General features: G+C 44.2%; 1 protein-coding gene across 8 annotated transcripts in view; it reads left to right on the plus strand.

Moving 5' to 3' along the window:
• Window positions 1–18,682, plus strand: part of LDLRAD4 (low density lipoprotein receptor class A domain containing 4) — a 274,476-nt gene that overhangs the window by 245,384 nt on the left and 10,410 nt on the right. For 5 of the 8 annotated variants that reach the window (XM_032691869.1, XM_032691842.1, XM_032691851.1 and 2 more), the window contains one exon: window positions 15,645–15,799. In XM_032691869.1, the coding sequence (XP_032547760.1) occupies window positions 15,645–15,799 (155 nt within the window). Of the gene's footprint in view, window positions 1–11,919; window positions 11,977–12,396; window positions 12,560–15,644; window positions 15,800–18,682 lie in introns of those variants that run through there. The other 3 variants (XM_032691895.1, XM_032691886.1, XM_032691877.1) reach the window with 3 other exon arrangements.

The raw sequence follows: 18,682 nt of genomic DNA on the forward strand, positions 1-18,682 counted from the left end.
AGGAGTTGGGGATATCTTTTGGAACAGAATATACTGCAGTGCTTGCCTTGATCTGCATTAGACATCTGCACTGTGAAGTACAAGTGATGCTCAAAGAAGCACTGAGAAAACAAATGGGTTACAGAACTGTCGTGTTAGAAATGACAAAATGTGTAGGCAATAGAGAAACTTCAGTTTCAGGCAGAATTTTAAAGTATTAACTGAAGAAATAGCAGAATATAGCAGAAAGGATAAAATACGAACATTTTGGAAACTGGGACTCAGTTCTTTATATGACAAAAATTCACACTGTGCTATAAAAAAAAAAAGAGCATTTTTTTTTTCTTTCGCAGAAAAACAGACCCTCAAAATTTTGTGATTTAACACTGGGAACCACAAGTTTTGCCTCTAAAAGTACAAAAAAACCACTCCAAAACCAAAAAAACCAAATCAAAACAAAAAACCCCAAGCCCAAACCGAAACAAAAAAACACCTTCCTGAAAATTTTTAGAGTCATTCAGGTTTAAATTGGCTTTGAGGAAGATACCTACAATGAACAAATGGTCCTCATCTGAGCTTTCAGAGCAAGAAATATGAGAGGACATGAAGAAAGAAATTGCCAGAATCTTTTAAAATTCAAAATGTCTAATCTGTCTGCCCAAAAAAGGATAGATTCAAGCTGAGAACCACTTTGGTTTGTGTGACAGATTCATGTTCCTTATATGCACAGCCTTGGCTTGAGCAATTCCCTTCTTCCCACCTTAGGTGTGTAAACCAGAAACTAGATACATTGACAGCAAGGTGAAGTTATTCGGTGTGTCTTAAAAAAACAAGATAAGCACTGGAAAGGGTGTGCCGTTTCCAATTAATTTATCAAAACTGTGCTAATATGATGACATGCAACTTTCAAGGCAGGAAATACAGCAGGTAAGGTATTGGCAGCAACTCATCCTCACCGTCCTGAGTGTCATATGGCAATATTTCTCAGACTTCATCCATGAGCCATCAGTGATGGGTGCACTGAAATTTCTCCTGTGAGACCCTATTGTATACCTACCACAGCCAGGGGATTGGATCCCTGAGGACAGAGGTGGGCTGGGAAATAAACTTTATGAGGGAAGTAATTGCAAGTTTGTGCTGCCCTTGGTTGAGACTACAGAAAATAGGAGTGGTGCAGGATGTACAGGGGAGTATATATTGCCCTGCCTGAGGGCAGGGGCTGTGTGGCCAGGTCTCTTCCACATGCCACATGTGTGGTCCTCATGGTCTGGCGTGCCCAGGCATTGTGCACAGGAGAGAGGGTGCACACATGCACACAGGTGTTTGATGAAGTCTAGCACGCAGTGTGTGGGGGAGGCTGGGATCCTGTGTGCAGGTGGCCAGCACTTGCCTCCGATGTCAGACGCATCCCAGACTCCGCATGCTCGCTGAATATGCTCTGTGCTGGCAAGCTACACACTCTCACGAGTCATTTGTCTGGGACTTATGAATGGCAAAAAGCCTGGTCTGAGCTGCTATGCAGATCAGGATGCCGGCGTCCTGAAATCCTGGACAAATCCCCTTAGCGCTTTTGGTAAATCTGCAGCTGGGATTTAACATTGTGACAGCACATCCTAAGTGTGGTAAAAATAGCCTGTCTCCCAGCACTGCAAACCTGACTTGTGCCCTACAGTTAATGGGTGAGCGGTCAAGGCTGCTTCTTGAATCATTGCACGAATGCATGAAGCAGTGCTGGTGGCAGGGGATCACAGAGCAGCACTGCAAAACGCTTCCCTGGCTCAGGCCAGTTCTCTGCAGCTTTGACTTAAAACTCAGCGGATCAGAAGTGTGGCAGAGACCCCTGATCTCAGACTGAAAGAGATGCTGGAGGGATCTCTCTGCCCTTTGCTTCTCCAGAAGGCTTTGTCTGCCCTGCGTTTGCCTGGAGGCAGTCTGCAGGGTGTGCTGTGTGGGCAGTGTGTCCCCTCCTAGGCTGGGCAGAGAGCTCAGCCCTTTCCCTGGAGGCTGCATGAGAACATGGGTTTATTTGGTTGTAACCCTTTACCTTAATCCTAATGAAACCCATTTTTTAATTAAAAATTAGGACAGCACCGCATGTAGAAGCATCAGTAGTTTTGCTGCCCCAATGGAGTAACATGGAGAAGTGAGAGGGAGTGGATGTGCTTTTCCCACTCTGCATGGGCATACATGTATGGGACAGTACAGTTTCTCTGTGACCCTGAAAACAAGTATTTTACTCTCAAAACTTCCTCTTCAACAAGGAGATTCACCCAAAAAGCCTTGCTCCGCCCAAACAGGATGTAGTGGTATCTCTTTAGTGGGTTGCACAAAAACGCTACTGGTGAGTCAGTACAATGTCAGATGTGCAGTTGTACAGAGTGGGAACATAGAATGAAGTAGTTTGAAATGCAGCCTCCCATCCAAAAATACCAGCCAACCAATTGTAAGACGCATTAGCTGTCAGTTCTCAGTGTGTCTGGTGAGATTTCAAACAAATTTTGGATTTTTGCTGTCACACAGAAGAAAATGCCATTGCAGCCACTTAGGACCAGCCTCTTGCTTGCTGGGAAAAGGCATCTGTCCATTTACCACTGGGCAGATTTTGGAAATGCATCTTTGTGATTTAGGTGCTCACATGTCATCTTCAGAAGCATCTTATTAGTCCAAATTACATCTGGTAGTGGTATTGGACAGTGTGTGAAGGCTGAAGTAAGCGAGGCTGTGCTCTGTGGAAGCGCCACATAGGTGCTGCTGTGGTACTGAGGAGAAGAATGAGGATGACAGGCAGGAAGAGCTGAAGGGACTTGCCTTCGGTCACTGGCAGGTCTGTGATGGAGCTAAGGAGAGAAGCTCAATCTCAGTCTGATCTTGTAGCTAGTAGACCACGCATCTCCTTAAGCATCTATGCTGTATCTTTGGGGCAGTCTTGTATATTTCGTATATATATAGGGTAATTTTTCTTTTCTTATTTCCTAAAGTCCTCCTATGAGACACTTCAAGTTTAATTGTACCCTACCTGATCCAGTATTATGCTAGGAGTACAGGGAAAATAGTGGATGGAGGAGCAGTGTTAGAAAGCACCTCTCAACCATTACTGAGACCCCAGCCCTGTTCTGGAATCTGTTCAGAAACATCCATCCCTCTGACTGCCTGGGCTCAGTAACATCAGTGGGACTGTGCTACTCCACATATGAAGCAGCACTGCACTGCCTGTATCATGAGGCAGCTGGTTTTGTTTCTGGCTCTTGGCTTCCACCCTGAAATGATGGTGTCATTGAAACTGCCTAGAGATACAACAGTTACCCCAGCCTTACAGAGGGTGCAAGAGGTTGGTGGCCTTTGTGTGGTAAATGGTCATGCTGCCTTCCTGTCATCTGCAGTGTCTTAGAAGTGGCTTGAGTTTGTATATACCATTAATTTTTCTAAAACCAGGGATACTGTCATTGCATTGGGGAGGATTGGCCTCATTTTATGTAAAGTAGGTGCAGACTTAAGCTTCATATTGAGTTGCTAGGGTGCTGTCCATCAAGTGATGTTTGGAAATTGTTTTTTAGAAGCTATGCCAGTTTTGACATGCTGCTTTAATATTTTTCTGGCTGCAATAGGGCAAGACATAGAAATCTTATGTTGTCATTGCAGAGCTGTGAAGAGTTCTTTTTTCCTTTTTTTTTGCTTTCTCTCTCTTGCACTGTGTCATATGGAAACCAGATCAAGATTATAAAATTATTGCCCACAAACTGTGATCTTTCTTCTCTTTTGTGGTGAGAACTGACAGGTCGGTGATGGCTTGGTGCTGTTGGTACTAGCTGTTCATGCCGCATGCATTTGTATGTATCAGGAAGTGCCGAACTTGGCGTTCTTCTCAGTTGGCACACAGGCTGGTGAAACGTCAGATTTTTAATTGTGATAAAGTTCACAGAAGAAAAAATTATGACAGATGTTTCCTTTTGTCAGAGCTGAACTGAATCATTAAAATGTGATATGATGTACTATGAACGAGTCAGTGTAAACACCATCCCTGTGAACATGTCAGAAGACTGAAGAACTTAGACCATTCATGGTAATGTTAAAAACCATGTGGTCTGAATGCTGTATTACCAAGCTTTTCTCTTTAAATGCAGAGCAGGAATCTTATGAATTTTTATTGCCTTTCTACAAAATGAAAAGATAACATATTCGGCTTTGGTAAAAATAGCCTGGTATCTTCTGCAATGTGGTTGTCGTTTCTCTGGTGGTTTACTCAGAGGTCTGCTTTTCGCAAGCAGCAGTGAGGTATCCCATTCCCATTGAGTGCTGAGCTTGCTCGCCTAATTCCCTCTTTTCTAGAAGATGTATTTTTGGGAAGTCTTACTCCTTTGCCAGTCTGAAGGAAGTGACAGAAACGCTGCTGCTTGCTGAGGAATGCCTGTGATGATGCGTTAAAACTGGCTCCTTGTAAGTGGTTATGGAAAAACTTCAGGAAGCATTCAACAACTGACATTCTCTGTGGACTTTCTCTGCTATCTCCTCCTCACATCTCCTGCGTGAGGATTATTGTCCACACGCTCACTTAGGTCATTAGTCAGCAAAGAAGTGCATTAGAAACTTCACGATGCTTCTCCGTGAGCTGAGTACATTTTATCTGCAGTTATTCTTGCTGGCCTAAAAAGGCTTGACTAGATTCTGATCTTATTCACAGTGTTGTCATTTCTCAAGATTTTGCCGTAAATTAAGTGATTTTCCTAATGCTTCATCTGCTGAAATCAAGCATGAGTGAATACCTTCATTTCGACATAAAGGTTAAAGAAACTCTGGAAAGGTGTATCCCAAAGGGTTGTTTTACATCACTCTTCTGATTTCTGATTTGAGAGAACCTGACTTTACAGTTTTGGAATTCTGCAGATTGGGAAGAGATTATTATATCATAAAGAGGATTTTAAACTATAGCGATTCCAAATAATTTTGCACATCAGAAATCTCAGTTCTCATCTCTTTTGGGGAGTGCACTGCAAGTGAGGTGAATGTGTTTTGCAGATGCATTTTAAATACTCTTAAACTGTGGCCCTCTTCTCCAGATCAATTACATTGATCGATTGGGGAAAATTTGCATTTCTGTGTGTGGATGTACACAAATTGTATGCAAACCATTTATTTTTTTTTAAGTGGGACTGTAGAAGCTGGAAATAACGAACTAAGTAATGTGATAATAGTTGTTAATGGCAAATCATCTATAGTTTTTGCACCATGGCAATTTGTGGAAATGCACTGTGCTTTTTTAAGTTAGCATAAGTTTTTACACCTTTCTTGCACCATAGGAACTTAATCCATCATGAAACCTCGTTAGGAGCTTCACCATTGTATCCTGAGGCAGATGTGAAATTTGTGTGAATCACCGATTTGCGATCAAGCTGAAGGAAACTGAGTCTACAGATCTTAGGAAAGAAGCTGCCCATTTGGGATGCATTTACACGGCTCCTTTTGGATAAATCATTAGTGCTATAAACTATCCATTATTGTTAGGAGAAGAAATTTAACAATGCAAATAAAACAAAATACTGTGGCAGAGCAATTTTATGCTTGATTGTAATGTTTAATGGCATGTTCTCATAAAGAGATTTTTTCCCATCCTTCAGACCTATCGTGTCTGTGACTCACTTGATTTCCGATGGTTTGAACTTCTCTCATTTTATTCCTAGAGTTGTTTTCTCTAGAGCAATTTCTGTAAACGTGCTGCAGCATGGGTCACCCAGGGTTAATTTCCCTTATGATTACACATCCAGACAGCATGTATGTAAATGCTGCAAGACAAATGATAAGAAAACTGCAGGATGAAAGAAAACAAATAAAATTCCTTTGTTTTGCATGTAGATCCATTTCTCAGTAATGCAGTCTTTCCCTTGCTCACTTTTAAATGTTAACACTAGCTTATATTGGTATTATAGTTCTTTAATAGCATTATTTTTCTGTCATCACTGACCCTAAATTTTGCATTCTGTTGTTTCTCTCTTCATCTTTTACTTTCAGGTACTAGACAGCACCATCAGTGAGGCAGAGCTTTGTATCTCTAAACGAGCTGATTATATTAATGTCAGAAATAAAATACAGCTCTTCACATTCTACTTGTATTTTTAGTACCTTATTGTAATTCTGGTTCTGTTTTCCCTTCTTATCTCTGTTCTGTGTCTTGCCCCTAGATTTCTTTTTTAGACCAGAGTTGCTGAGTTTTATTGTGATCTCTAAAGGTTTCTGCACTGTCCAACTTTTTGAAGTCATTCCATACACCTTAATCAGAAAGTACTAAATATCTTGATATTCTGTTAATCTGCAGTCAAGTGCCTGTTTTTTTCTTTTCCTGTCTGCCAGGAAGTTTGTTGGCAATTGAGATTTATGGAGCGAATAATCCACCTGGCAGGAGACTTGGTAATTCCGAAGATGTTCTTTAGTGGAAGAAGGAATGTTCCTTTGTTTGTGTAAAATACGACTAATAGCTTATTTAGCAACCTGTATTTCTACAACAGGGCTTTCAGTTTTGTGTTGGAGGTGGATTCTTGCATATGCATAATTCTAGCACCCATGCTAATTCTGTCCCTCATTTAACTTTCATCCCTTCATGTAGAAGGATAATGGATGATGTGATCTCTCAGCTTTTTAATGTGGTCCTTAGTGCATCTCTTCTAGCTCCTGCTTGAATGGGGAAACAAAAAGACATTAATGAGGGATGATTCTTTCCTGTACTTCCTGGGAATTGCCTGGAAACCACGGAGAGCTTAGGCAGGGTAGTCATGCTGCAACCACTGAGACTCCACAGAATCCAGTATCAGGTATTAATTGCTGGAAGAACTCTGAATAACAACAGGATAAAAAAAATACAGTGTGATCTTTTCCTGAATTTTCTCTTACTTAAATAGCTTGTTTTTATAACCACTTAGTAGATTTGAGTTCAAAATACCCCAAAAGCTATGGAATGTGATAAAAATGAAGGATGGAAGGGGTTGCAGTATTTTCAGGGCAGCAGATTTTGTTCACTAATTTTGGATAGAAATAAATGGTGGATTGAATTACTCAGTGACTAAAATACATGGAAGCCCCTGTATCACAGTATTCACCCTAATGGATACTTGTGTGAAATTTTGGTTCTCGGCCACCTGGTTGCTTTGTCCCTTTAGGGATATTTTCATGGTCTGATTAGCCTGGGTAGATTATCTCCCTCAGATTTACAGCTGCCTTTCCCTGCCCAGAGTTTCTCATTCCTCATGCATCAGCACCAGGAAATTCTGTACCTGTTTTTCAGCAGTGGCAGGGGAGCATCGAAGTTACCAGCAGTGTAATCTCCAGGGTAAACAGGGCCAGGGTATTATGCTCACTGTACCATTTAACCCTGCTGGAGGAGGCGACTGTAAATTGCCTGTGTCGAGCCAACGTGCGAGGACTAATAGAACTGCAGTGGGGATAATTCATAAGTAGATTTTCTCACTCGCCAGTGTAAACAGAGCCAAGGCTAGTCAGGTCTGAAACGGTGATTACTTTTAAATCAGCATGTTATAATTCAGTGTCCCTGATTGAACCCTCCTTCCAGTACAGGAAAACAAACCACTACATGCCTGGCCAGCACAGGGACCACTCAGGCTGTGCAACTAACTGTGCATATGAAGGACTCCTTCAACTTCCTAATCCTTCCTATTAATGCAGAGTAAAGAACAGCTTTAACAGGGAGTTAATTTAGAGGCCTTAAACACTGCCTTATTACCTCCACCAAACTTACTTCTTTTGGGTTGTTTTGCTAATCTCTCCACAGTGCTTCCATCTGTTGTCCCTTGCACCTAATCACATTACACACAACATAATACATCTACATACGTATCTGCTGGCAAATAAGTTACTTGAATTTACTGCCTATGAGAAAAGCACTTTTCCTTTCCCTGAGGTGGTGCCATTCTTCTGTAAATGTGTTAAGTTCTGACAAAGTTCTTAACCTATAAACTCCAGATTTAACCAAAAAGGTAAAATTTCACCCCAGGAGGTGGCAGTTTGAGCGGTGGGGGCATGAGGCGTTCAGTAGGTGCATCTGCAGTTGCCTGAAGCCTGTCCAGGTCCAGAAATGGAGGTGGTCCTGGTCTCCTGCTCTGCCCCTCCCTGACCATCGCTTTTATCCTTTTTTTGTGTTGGCATCAGTGTTCACGCAGCAAGCAATTTGACTTCTTCCCCTGGGAGCAGAGACCTGGTCTGGCTTGTTTGTGCCTCGGCCATGTTACCATCTGCAAGTGCGCTGGGATGGTAGGAAGAAGCTGGGGCCGTGCTGCCACGGCTGCTAGCTTGGCACAGGGCTCAGACTGGATCAGGCAATGATTATCTGGGTAGTTCCAAAGACCCACAGGGCTGCTGTGTGGGCACCACAGCCTGGCTGGCCAGGGAGTGAAATCATGGCTTCCCCATGGCGGGCATGTGTTGCCCCAGCATGGCTTTGACCATGAGGCATCATCCTGATGCTGCCTGCAAGAGTCATGTGAAGACACGTGGCCCTGCGTGAAGTGTTAATGGTTGTAGATTTATGCCCGTACCAGGTGGATTTTGGGCTGAAGTTACGCACGTGGCTCCGAGCTGCATCACAGTGCAGGGAGGGGGAAAGCACCTCTCCACACACACCTGCCATCCACATTGCCCAAGTGAGTGACCCCAAGGGGTTGACTGCAGGCAGGAGGAAACACACCCTTATTTTCCAGTTTCAAGACTGTGGTTTTTCTCTTGCTCTTCAGAGTAAGGGCTGGCCAAGAGCCTGCCCACAGTCAGTAATGTCTTTGGAAAAGCAGAGAAAAAAAAGGGATAAGTAGCAGAAACATGAAACTCATATTGAGAAAGCAGCATGTTTTGGTCACCAAAACATGACTGTGTTTCCTTACACTTGAGATTAACACCTTTACTAATAGTAAAATAAAAAATATCAGGTTTTGTTCTTGCGGGTTCCAGAGTGAGTTTTTTTGTTTTCCCAGTACTGACCTGAGGAGACAGGTCAGTGAACGCATCCTTTATAAAATTTCACCTAAGTGTTACCAAGTTTAACTAGCCCTTGGCTTTATCATTAATATGCTAGACTTCTAATGGCTTGTGGAGGAGCATTACAACTCTGTGTGCCAGAGCCTGCTTAAGGAACTTCAAGCCTGTAGCCAGGGCAGCCATCCTGCTCAGAGGTCATGGTAGAGCCTGCTACTGGGAGGGGAATGTCAGCAGGAAACTGGTCCCCCATCCTTGTTGACAGATCAGCTTTTATGGGCTGTCTGGCATTTGGTGCACAGTTGTTCAGTCCCTAGAGGGCTTGATTTTCATTAAAAAGTTCATGATAAATTCTTAATAAATAAGTGTCGAGCCAAATATTATTCTGAGAATGTTCTCAAGGATGCTTATCAGGTGCACTACTAATGGATACAGAAGTCTGTAACCATTTTGGAGTCATTGTGCCTGCACTTGTACGATAATAGTAAATAACTTTTGGTGGGTAGGGAAGTAGTGGGCTAAAGAGGGAGTAAAGGATGTGATTTCTCAATCTATATGCCGAATCCCCAGTCTTGCCAAAGCAGTTGTTTTATGCTGTAGGTTAATGCCCTTCAGAAACTGAAAAGACTCTAAACACACATGCTTCAGTTGTAGGAGACCGAAGTACAGCATTAATGCCAATATATTAATTTGTTTTGTTTTCTGCTTTCTTTGTAGTCTTTAAACTACACTCATCTAAAACCAGCTTCTCATTTTAAACATAAGGTTGGGGAATGATATATGTGGGTCAGTCTTTGGTTCAGAAACTTTGTTTTACAATGTCCTTGACAACAAAGAGTTTGCAACAGGAAGGTAATTGGCCTCAGCAGCAACTCTGTACACACAGAGTGGGTATGCCCACATAACAGCCATGTTTAGAAGGCCTGTCTGTTGAATTAATTGTTTTCAAAGTAGTCTAGGGACAGTCAGATTGTAGTTTTGAAGGTGCTCCATATCTGCTATCTGTACTGAATTACTTCTCTCTGCTGGTAACAGTGCTGTAGTCGGTTAATACTCCACTTGCACAAAAACATTCCATCGACATATAACTTAAACTCATTCTGCTTTTCTAGGAACTCTCAAAGGATATTTATTTACAGTCCACAATCACTGTCCCCCAGCTTGACTCTTCTGTTTGGATTGAGGCCTTAGACCTTGCAGTATCAAGCTAAACGTCAACAACAGTTTAATAAATCCAGACAGTGGGGATAGCCTGTAACCAATTGAGAGGGCCCTGTTATGTGCTGTGGATATATATAGCAGGATATGTCTCCCTAATATTTTTAGCCCCCTGGCTCTTCATAGTGCTAGCTTGATAGGTGACCGCAAGCAGGCCTACTCATCTCAGCCTTTTTCCCCTCCTGGCTTTTGCTCCTTGACTTTGAGTTAGGAGATAATTTTTTTTCTTTTTGGAGGCTGGTCCATGGGATTTGCAAATATGAAAGATGTGAGGAGCAGTGGGTCTGACTGACCCCCTGGAGTGTGTCCTGGGGGCTTGGACCGTTGTGTGTGAGGGAGAGCGGTGCTGGTGTGAAGCTGATCTGAGCAAGCCCAAGCCCAGCTGGGAGAGGGGCCGAAGCCTCACCAGTGCTGAGGCCCAGGCTCCTCTACTTTCAGGAGCTCCCAGGTGCTGGCCAAGTGTGGACCAGAGGGTGAAATCTCTTTTCTTGCTCATGTAGACACAGAGCAGTCTTATCTGGTGCTTTGGGGATGTCACCATAATCCAGAGAAGTAACTAGGAACAGGAGGAGGCTTGGCCATGCTGGTGAAGCCAGTATAGGAGGAACATCCTGGGAGTTGAGGGACATGGCACTAATAAGGGACATAGTGCTAATGGTGCTTCCCAGTGTGGCAGGGACACTGTAGGACTGTGCTGCTCCTGTGAGCAGCAGCTGCAGGGACAGCCTTAAGTACCTGCTACTGGCCTCCACTGCAGTGCTCTGAGTGTGAATACAGGTGTAGACAGACATGGGGAACACACCTGCCTGGGTTCATCAGCCAGAAAGGCATCAGAAAGGCTGGCTTAGTGGGAGGGAGGGCTGAGGCAGGCACAGCGGCTCAAGAGCGGCAGCGAGGTTCAGGGGCAGGCAGGCACTGCTGGAGCTGGGAGTTTCACAGAGCTGGTCAGGCTGGAAGGCACCACAGTGGGTCATCTGATCCAACCTCTCTGCTTAAGCAGAGTTGTCCTAGAGCACTCGGCACAGGATTGTATCCAGACGGTTCTTGAATATCTCCAGTGAGGAAAACTCCAGAACCTCTCTGGGCTCTGTTCCAGTGTGCTGTCACCTGCACAGTAAAGAAGTTCTTCCTCATACTCAGGTGGAACTTCTTATGCGTCAGTTTCTGCCCGTTGCCTCTTGTTCTGTTGCTTGGCACCACCAAGAAGAGCCTGGCTGCATCCTCTTGGCACCCTCCCTTTAGATATTTGCACACATTGATGAGTTCTGCCAAAGAAACACATATGAGACTGGAGCCCATGTCCCCAAAATCTCCCCGGTGTTCTCCTTTCTCCTCTTCTTCTATTTTTCTTTTATAACTCTCGATGTTACAGGCATTGTTCCTTCTGGTGGTTATTATTTTACAGTATTGCTTCAGGATGCAGCTCCCTAATATTTTACACACGCACGCACACACAACGCACACACAACGCACACACATCCCGACTCCCCGTAAGACTTTGGGTAAGGAAACCGCGGCCGCGCAGCTGGGAGGATTCCTGCGATTACTCTCGCTGGCTGTGTGGCGCTGGGGGCGAGATTTCCCTGCCTGTGCCCTTCGGAGCGCCAAAGCCCCGGGCGGCTGTCCCGCTGTTCCCGCAGTCCCTCACTCCCGGCCGGGTGGGGCGGGGCGGGGCGGGGCGCGCGCACGTGCGCGGGGGCGGTGCGGGCGGCGGCGCAGGCGCGGGCGGGCCGGGGCAGGCGGCGGAGCCGGGGTGCCCGAGCGCCCGCCGCGCCGGGCCGGGCTTAAAGAGCGGCGGGGCGGCGGTGCCGGGTAAGCTACGCACCTTCCTCCGGGCCCGCGCTCCGGGCCCCGCGGCGGGGCTCGGGGAGCAGCGGGGCGTCGTCGCCTTCCCGTTCTTTTTGTTCTCGCCGGTCGACGTTTATTTATTTATTTATTTATTTATTTATTTTAGCGTTGGGGTTTTTTAATTTTTTAGAAAAAATATTTATTTTTTTATTTTTTTTTTTCTATTATTATTCCTTTTGCTCGGGACGCGGATCCCGGCGGGCCCCTGGTGCCCGTGCGTGCGCGCACCCGCGCGGCGGGGGGCCCGGCGGGGCCGGGGGGCGGCGGCTGCGGTCCGAGCGCCGCGGAGAGGAGCGGGCGGGAGCCTGTCCGTCCGTCCGTCCGTCCGTCCGTCCGTCATTCCGGCCCCGCGTAGGGCCCGGCGGGCCGCCTGAGGACGGTGTCTCTCCCCCTTCCCCTCGCTGGATGGAGCCCGGGGCCGCCGGTGATGCGGGGGCTGGCGGAGCGGCTTGAGCCCCCCGCCCGCCGGAGGCGAGCATGTCCAGTGAGCGGCTTAACAGGACAGCGGTGAAGGATGCGCGGTTAAAAGACCTGTTGTTGGAAAGAGGTACCCGCGTGTCCGCAGGGGCAGGGATGCCGCGGGATGCGGTCCTGGGTCACCGGGCAGCCCGGCCCGCCCGGGGAGCGCCCGCCGGCGGAGCCGCGGGGCGCTGGGCAGGATGCGCCCGGGCTGGGGGGTCTCTCTGCGGGGGAGTGCTCGGGATGACGGGCTTGTGTAGTTGCTGGTAGGGTTGTAAATTATTTATCTCTTTTCATGCTTTTCTGAGAAGGTGTTTTCATTCAGCGTGTAGTTGTCTTTTCCGTGTTGGGCGTTTACCCTGAAACACTGTGTTTTGGTTTGTTTTTTTTTTTTTTTTTAAATTGTTTCCCAGGAGAATTTTTGTTAGAACGATTGATTCTGGCGTGTAAAGAAACGGATATATGTGAGCGTAACGGACTTGGGGAGGTAAAACAATATAATTTCTCTTCCTGAACCCCCCAAGCGGCCCCCCTCCCCCCCCGGTCTCTTTTCCGAAAGGAAAAGTAGGCAGGAGGAGATGCCTGTCTGGAAGGCGGTGGCCCTTCGCGCCTGGCAGGTGTTGGGCAGCAGAGCAGGGGAGGCGGTGGGGGCCGGGGTGACCCAGTGCCTGTCAGCAGCCGCCAGGAACTATTTAAATGGCCTTGATCAGTGCCAGCAAATACAGACTGCTGTTGCACTTGTCTCTTTGCTTTTTCCTGTTAATAACCTAATGAGCAACAGGAGTGTCAGTCTGGAGGAAGAAGAGATTAAAAATTACCTTTCTTTTCCCTGTACTTTCCAGTGAGGAAATTGTTCTGAGCCTCAGTAAGGTGTTTTGTTGCAGTTTAGTGTTTGCAATGTAAAGCTGGACTTGGAAAATCTTTTGTGCTCACACCTGCATGCTCTGTTTTTTATTTTCTTTGTTATGACCATGTTTTAGTCAAACACTTTCAAATTATTCCCTCCCAAGGGAAGTGCTTGCAGACCAAATAATTTATTTCTAGTGGAGAGGTACTGTCCCTTGCCACTGAAATGCAGGGGCCTTGATAAATTTAGAAGACTCTGCCCTTGGCAGACAGAGAAGTAACATGTCATTCCAGTGATCTCTGCATTCTAGGAAAGCCTAAATCAACATTGCTTGTTTTGCATGTTGCCCTTTAGCAACAGTCTCTCAATTTCCAGTCTAAAGTATGACGTGGACCCAAATAAAAGGTTTGGGTGAAGAAACCATTTAGTACTTCAGTAGCCACAGAATGTGAATTGCAGCAGTTGTCAACTGTGTAAAGTCTGTATTCTGCACTTCTGAGCCAAGAAAAACTGGTTTTTACTTAAGTGTGGTTTTGGTGGGTTTCTTTTTTAATTAATTCTGTGCTTCCTGCTTTTTGATCTTTTGGTGCTGACATTGTTAACTTGTAGTTGCGGAAGAGAGGGGGAAAAGAAAGGTTGCTGCACTGCATATGGGATTGATAGCAAAAGCAGAACATGAAACACTGACTAATCAAATTCTTTGAAAATGTTAGTGGTCTTAATGATGAGTGGATGGTACTTAACAGCAAAGAGAAATTAAGTGATAGGTGTATTTTTGCCCTTTACTCTTAGCTTTAAGTGGGTTTAGTTACTCCTACTGAGGAGACTGTGGACCCTCAGCACTTAGATGGTGGTGTGGCTGTGCCTGCTGGTAGCTTGTGGCAGACAGGTGGACCTTGACACCAGCCTCCACTAGACACCAGCACACTTGCAGCATCTGTGGTCTGAAGTTTTGTTCAGAAGAAATCTTAAAATAATGGAACAGCCTTGCATTTCCTTTAGTTCTATCACAGGTTCATCTTGGGTTTTATGTGTGAATGGCATTTTTCTACCTCAGCTTCATAGTCATATTGTGTCTGCCCAAATGTGCTGCTGTCACACAGAAGGCTGAGAGTCTCTACAAATTGGAGATCAGAAGGGGAGAGGCTTGTTTTCTGATATTTGCTTTGTCTTTTCATCTTCATATGTCATTGTCTCTCTTTTCATATTAGCTTTTTAAAACAGAAATTTAATATTGGTTCCCTGAAGTTCATGGTTTTGCATTCAAAAAGTATTACCCTTTTTGGAAAGTACTGAAACTGAGCAACTTGTGCTGCTTACTTGCTTTTTCTACCAGCCTAGCAACCAAAGACCTCCTCCCATTAACTGGAGTTGTCTTTCAAGATGAGAGCATTCCCTGTGAGCAATGCGGTTTCCATAGAAATATCAGCAACTCAGTAACTCCAAAGGGCAATTTTTCCCCTTGTGTTGCTCATCCTTGTTGCTCCAGTGTAACCAAAAGGGTGCAAGAGTGACTCATTTCTAAATATATTAATATTTGTAGTTATAGGCAGGGCTTCAGATAAGATGATGGGCTCTGATGGGCTTCATTGTAATTGTATCTCTTGCAACATCCGAGGCCCTGGTTTCATTTTTAACCACAGTGGAACATACCTTGTGTTAGAGTATCAGATCTCTTTTTACATTTTTATCTGAACGGGTAAGTCCTAAAAGAGTTAACTTTACGCTAGTTGGGGGGGAAGTTAGTAATTGAAAAAGGCATTGTGTAGATTCAGTAGGATAAAAGTTTTCCACTCTAGTTAGATAGCTTTCATGCTATTTAGTTGATAAAAAACTAAGAGTAGTGTACTAGATACAATGTCCTGATTCCACTCTACATGACCTCTGCTCTGAAGCTTATGGAACCCTCTGGACTCTATTGGCAGTACAGGTGGCTGTTAAAATAGGAGGGGGGGGTTGTGTGTGTGCGGTTTGTTGGTTTGTTTCCCCCACACGGTGAAAACATGTTATCCAAAAGGCTTGTCTGTGGTGTTTATGCTGAGGAGTTTATTACCTGAGAAGGCTGCAGAGAAAGATCACCAAGAAGCTTCTTACTTGTGACCTGAAACCACTCATACCGATCAATTTGCTCTGACAAAAATTAGATCATTTTCATACATCTTAGAACAGTTTTCTTCACCAAGCTTTGCAGAATAGACAGCAGTAGTATCATATACCAGATCAATCTTGATGAAATAATGAGGGTTTTTTCAGATTATTGCTTTGATGGTTAATTTTGTGTGTTAATGACACATTTACCTCTTTTTTTTTTTTTTCTTTGTTTTAGCTGAACTGGAGTTTGTTCAAATCATCATTATAATCGTGGTTATAACTGTTATGGTGGTAGTGATCATCTGCTTGTTGAACCATTACAAACTCTCGACACGCTCTTTTATCAACCGACAGAGCCAAAGCAGAAGACAGGAAGAAACTTTGCAGACGGTGAGTATGAGCCCCTTGCACCAAATTCTTTTTCCTTGTGCTGTATGGGCCTGCAGCAAAGCCTTCTGAGGAGCTCTGGTACAGGGAACTGTTGGAAAAACTTGATATCACTTGTAATACTGCCTATAGTTAGGTCTCTTGCTGGGGTTGTCAGTAGGAAACAAAATCAAAACATAAATTTAAGGCATACTGTCTTTGATTATTTTTAGAACCTGCTATGTTTTATGTAGCCTGTGTTCATTTTGCATTTGGAGGCTCAGATATGACATTCTGTTTGCTGCTGCTGTAATTTGAAAGGGCAGTGGAAGGGTAATGACTGGAGATTACCTGGGTTACAAGGATTTCAAATACACCTTGTTGTGACTTTCTGTATATTTACTGATACCCTGGAGTTTTATCACTCTTACTCTTTTGTGAAGCTGCAATAGCTGTTTGCTGGATCCAAAGCACTGTCCCAGTAAGGGCAGGAAAATGTAGTGTTTGTTTCACTCAAACACATAAAAGAGACTAGAAAAAGGATCCCTCCAAGGACTTGAAGTGTTTAAGATGTGTTGTTACGGAGTCCAAGACTTAAGATGGAATTTCAGTCAAGACTTGTTAAGGCTGTATTTAGTCAACCCAACAGTAAATGGGCACCGAACTTGCTTTGTGAGCCTGGAGTTTGCTGAGTGGGATGCTCTGCTCCTTTGTGATGGTTAACCACAGAGTCTCCCTGACCTTGGAACATCCCCCTGAAGCTGAAGCTGTGCAGTGTCCTGTGGTGTTGGAGGGAGGTCCTTTCTTCTGATGTGCTTTTCAGTATCCCCAGAGTGGTGCCCTTGGCCTTTTCGCTGACAGCAGCAGGTAAGAGGCCATTTTGGAGGGTAGCCTTTTGATGGGTTGAATTCCTGGTAACAGCATTGGGTTCACACCTTCATTTCACTGTCAAAAAAAAAAAAGTCCTGATTGTAACCGAGAGATGTGGTCCAGTAATGGTTTATACCACTTCTAATTCCACAGTCTTGCCTTTTTATCCATCCCAGTCCTAGGTTTCCTCCCTCTTTGTGCTCCTTAGGGAGCTGCCAAGGTCATGGTGAGAGGCCTCAGGGAACCGCTCTGGCTGAAGGCTAATTGGGTTTTTTTGGTTTTTTTTTTCCTTTGTGTTTTTTTTTTTTTTCCCTTACAGTTAGATTTCAACTAGGTCAGTGAGGGAAGTGTCCAGGCAGGGGAGGGAGCACTGACAGGAGGAAACAGGGATGCCACAGCCAGGGCTGGACCTGAGAGGCTGCTGTAGAGCTGTATCCCTGACAGTCTTGACAATTGTCAACTCTCTCCTGAAAGTCAGCTGTAAAATGTGACAATGGAGGGTTCCCAAAGCTCTTGCTTAGCACATCACCTGTACCCTCTTGCTGGGGTGAATATCTCTTACCTTGGAGGCTGTGGAGGGGGGCTTCTAGGAAAGGAGCTGCCTCCTCAAGGAGAGGTTGCCTCATTCCTTAGCAGTTTGATACTGTAGGAATGCTTAACTCTAATTTGGTTACAGATGAAACTGGAACTGTCATACCTTAACATTGTGGACTTCAGGGCTGGAAAAATTGGCTAGATTAATTTGAATGTTGCTTTGAAATGGACACTGTAATTCAAAAATCACACTTCTGTCTGAAAAACGTTGGCTATAATTGCTACAAATGCCTAAAATGAAATAGTTTCAGATAAATGAAATGCATTTTCATCTTCACAAATCTTTTAAAACTGCAGTAAGCTGTCAAATGCATGAAGTAACCCATTATTTCCTTTGTATGGTTCATTAGTATTGTCTGTTATCAGAGCCAGTGGTGGGTTTTTTTCTCTTGTGCACAAGGGAGAAAATATCACCTTCTTGTGAAGAAGAACATGCAGTTTGGCAGCAGGAACTTGGAAGGCACTCTAGTATCCAGAACTGCTTTTAAATAATTTTTAAAACACTGACTCAGTTTCAGTTTGACACCCTTATAAGTAATGATAATCATAGCCATGTGAGCACTTTGTGGGAATCGATGATTGGATGGCAAGAACTGGTTACTAATTCTTCTGAAAACCTTCTGGTATAGGTTTGTCATCACTATTACTCATCTGAATTTCTGATAAACTGAAGCTGTTCTTACAAGAAGGCCATACTTGTAGGGGATGAGGCTTTAGAGGTCTCTGAGTTCAGATGTCAAAAACATTGAATTTTCCTTTGTCTTGGGTGTTAAAAGGAAATTCTGGTAGAAACTGGCTGTGCAGTACAAACTTTTAAAAGTGGTGTGGTGTGTGAGGGTCAGAAAACCTCTGTGATGAAGAGCTGAAAACGACCAGTCTGTTCTCATTGTCCGTAGTGGAGTAAGTCACACAAGAATGGACAGTGTGAGCAGTAAGATGCAGGTTAGATTATGTACTTTTAAAATATATTTATTTTTTCAACAGGCAGGCCTTGTTCTGTGTGCGTGTGCTATCCATAAGCAGATTCTCTTCCAAGGGAATATGTTTTTAACAGTATATGGACTCTGAAAACTTAATTGATTAAAATTAAACTAAAAAATTAAATGTTTATTAACTGCTAATGTCTGAAGAAAATATTAGTCTGACTCAGGCCTTCTGTTGGTGGAGAAATAGTGAATGGAAATAGAGGAAATTCAGATGTATTTCTTGAAAATGGTAAAGCAAATTAATTGACTCTTGGGTAGTTCCTGTGGTGAACTATGAATTGAACACCCTGTCATGTAACTGAGGTAGCAGAAGTATATCAAGGTGTAGAATCCAGCCTTTCCTGTTTAGATGGGGCTTTTTTTTTTTTTTCATCCTTTTGTTGCCTTGAATTTTACTTTTCTTCAAGCCTGTCCTATTTCTAGATAATCATGCCTTCCAACAGCTAAGTGGTGGCTG

The sequence above is a fragment of the Chiroxiphia lanceolata genome, chromosome 1 (genome assembly GCF_009829145.1).
Source record: "Chiroxiphia lanceolata isolate bChiLan1 chromosome 1, bChiLan1.pri, whole genome shotgun sequence".
NCBI lineage: Eukaryota > Metazoa > Chordata > Aves > Passeriformes > Pipridae > Chiroxiphia > Chiroxiphia lanceolata.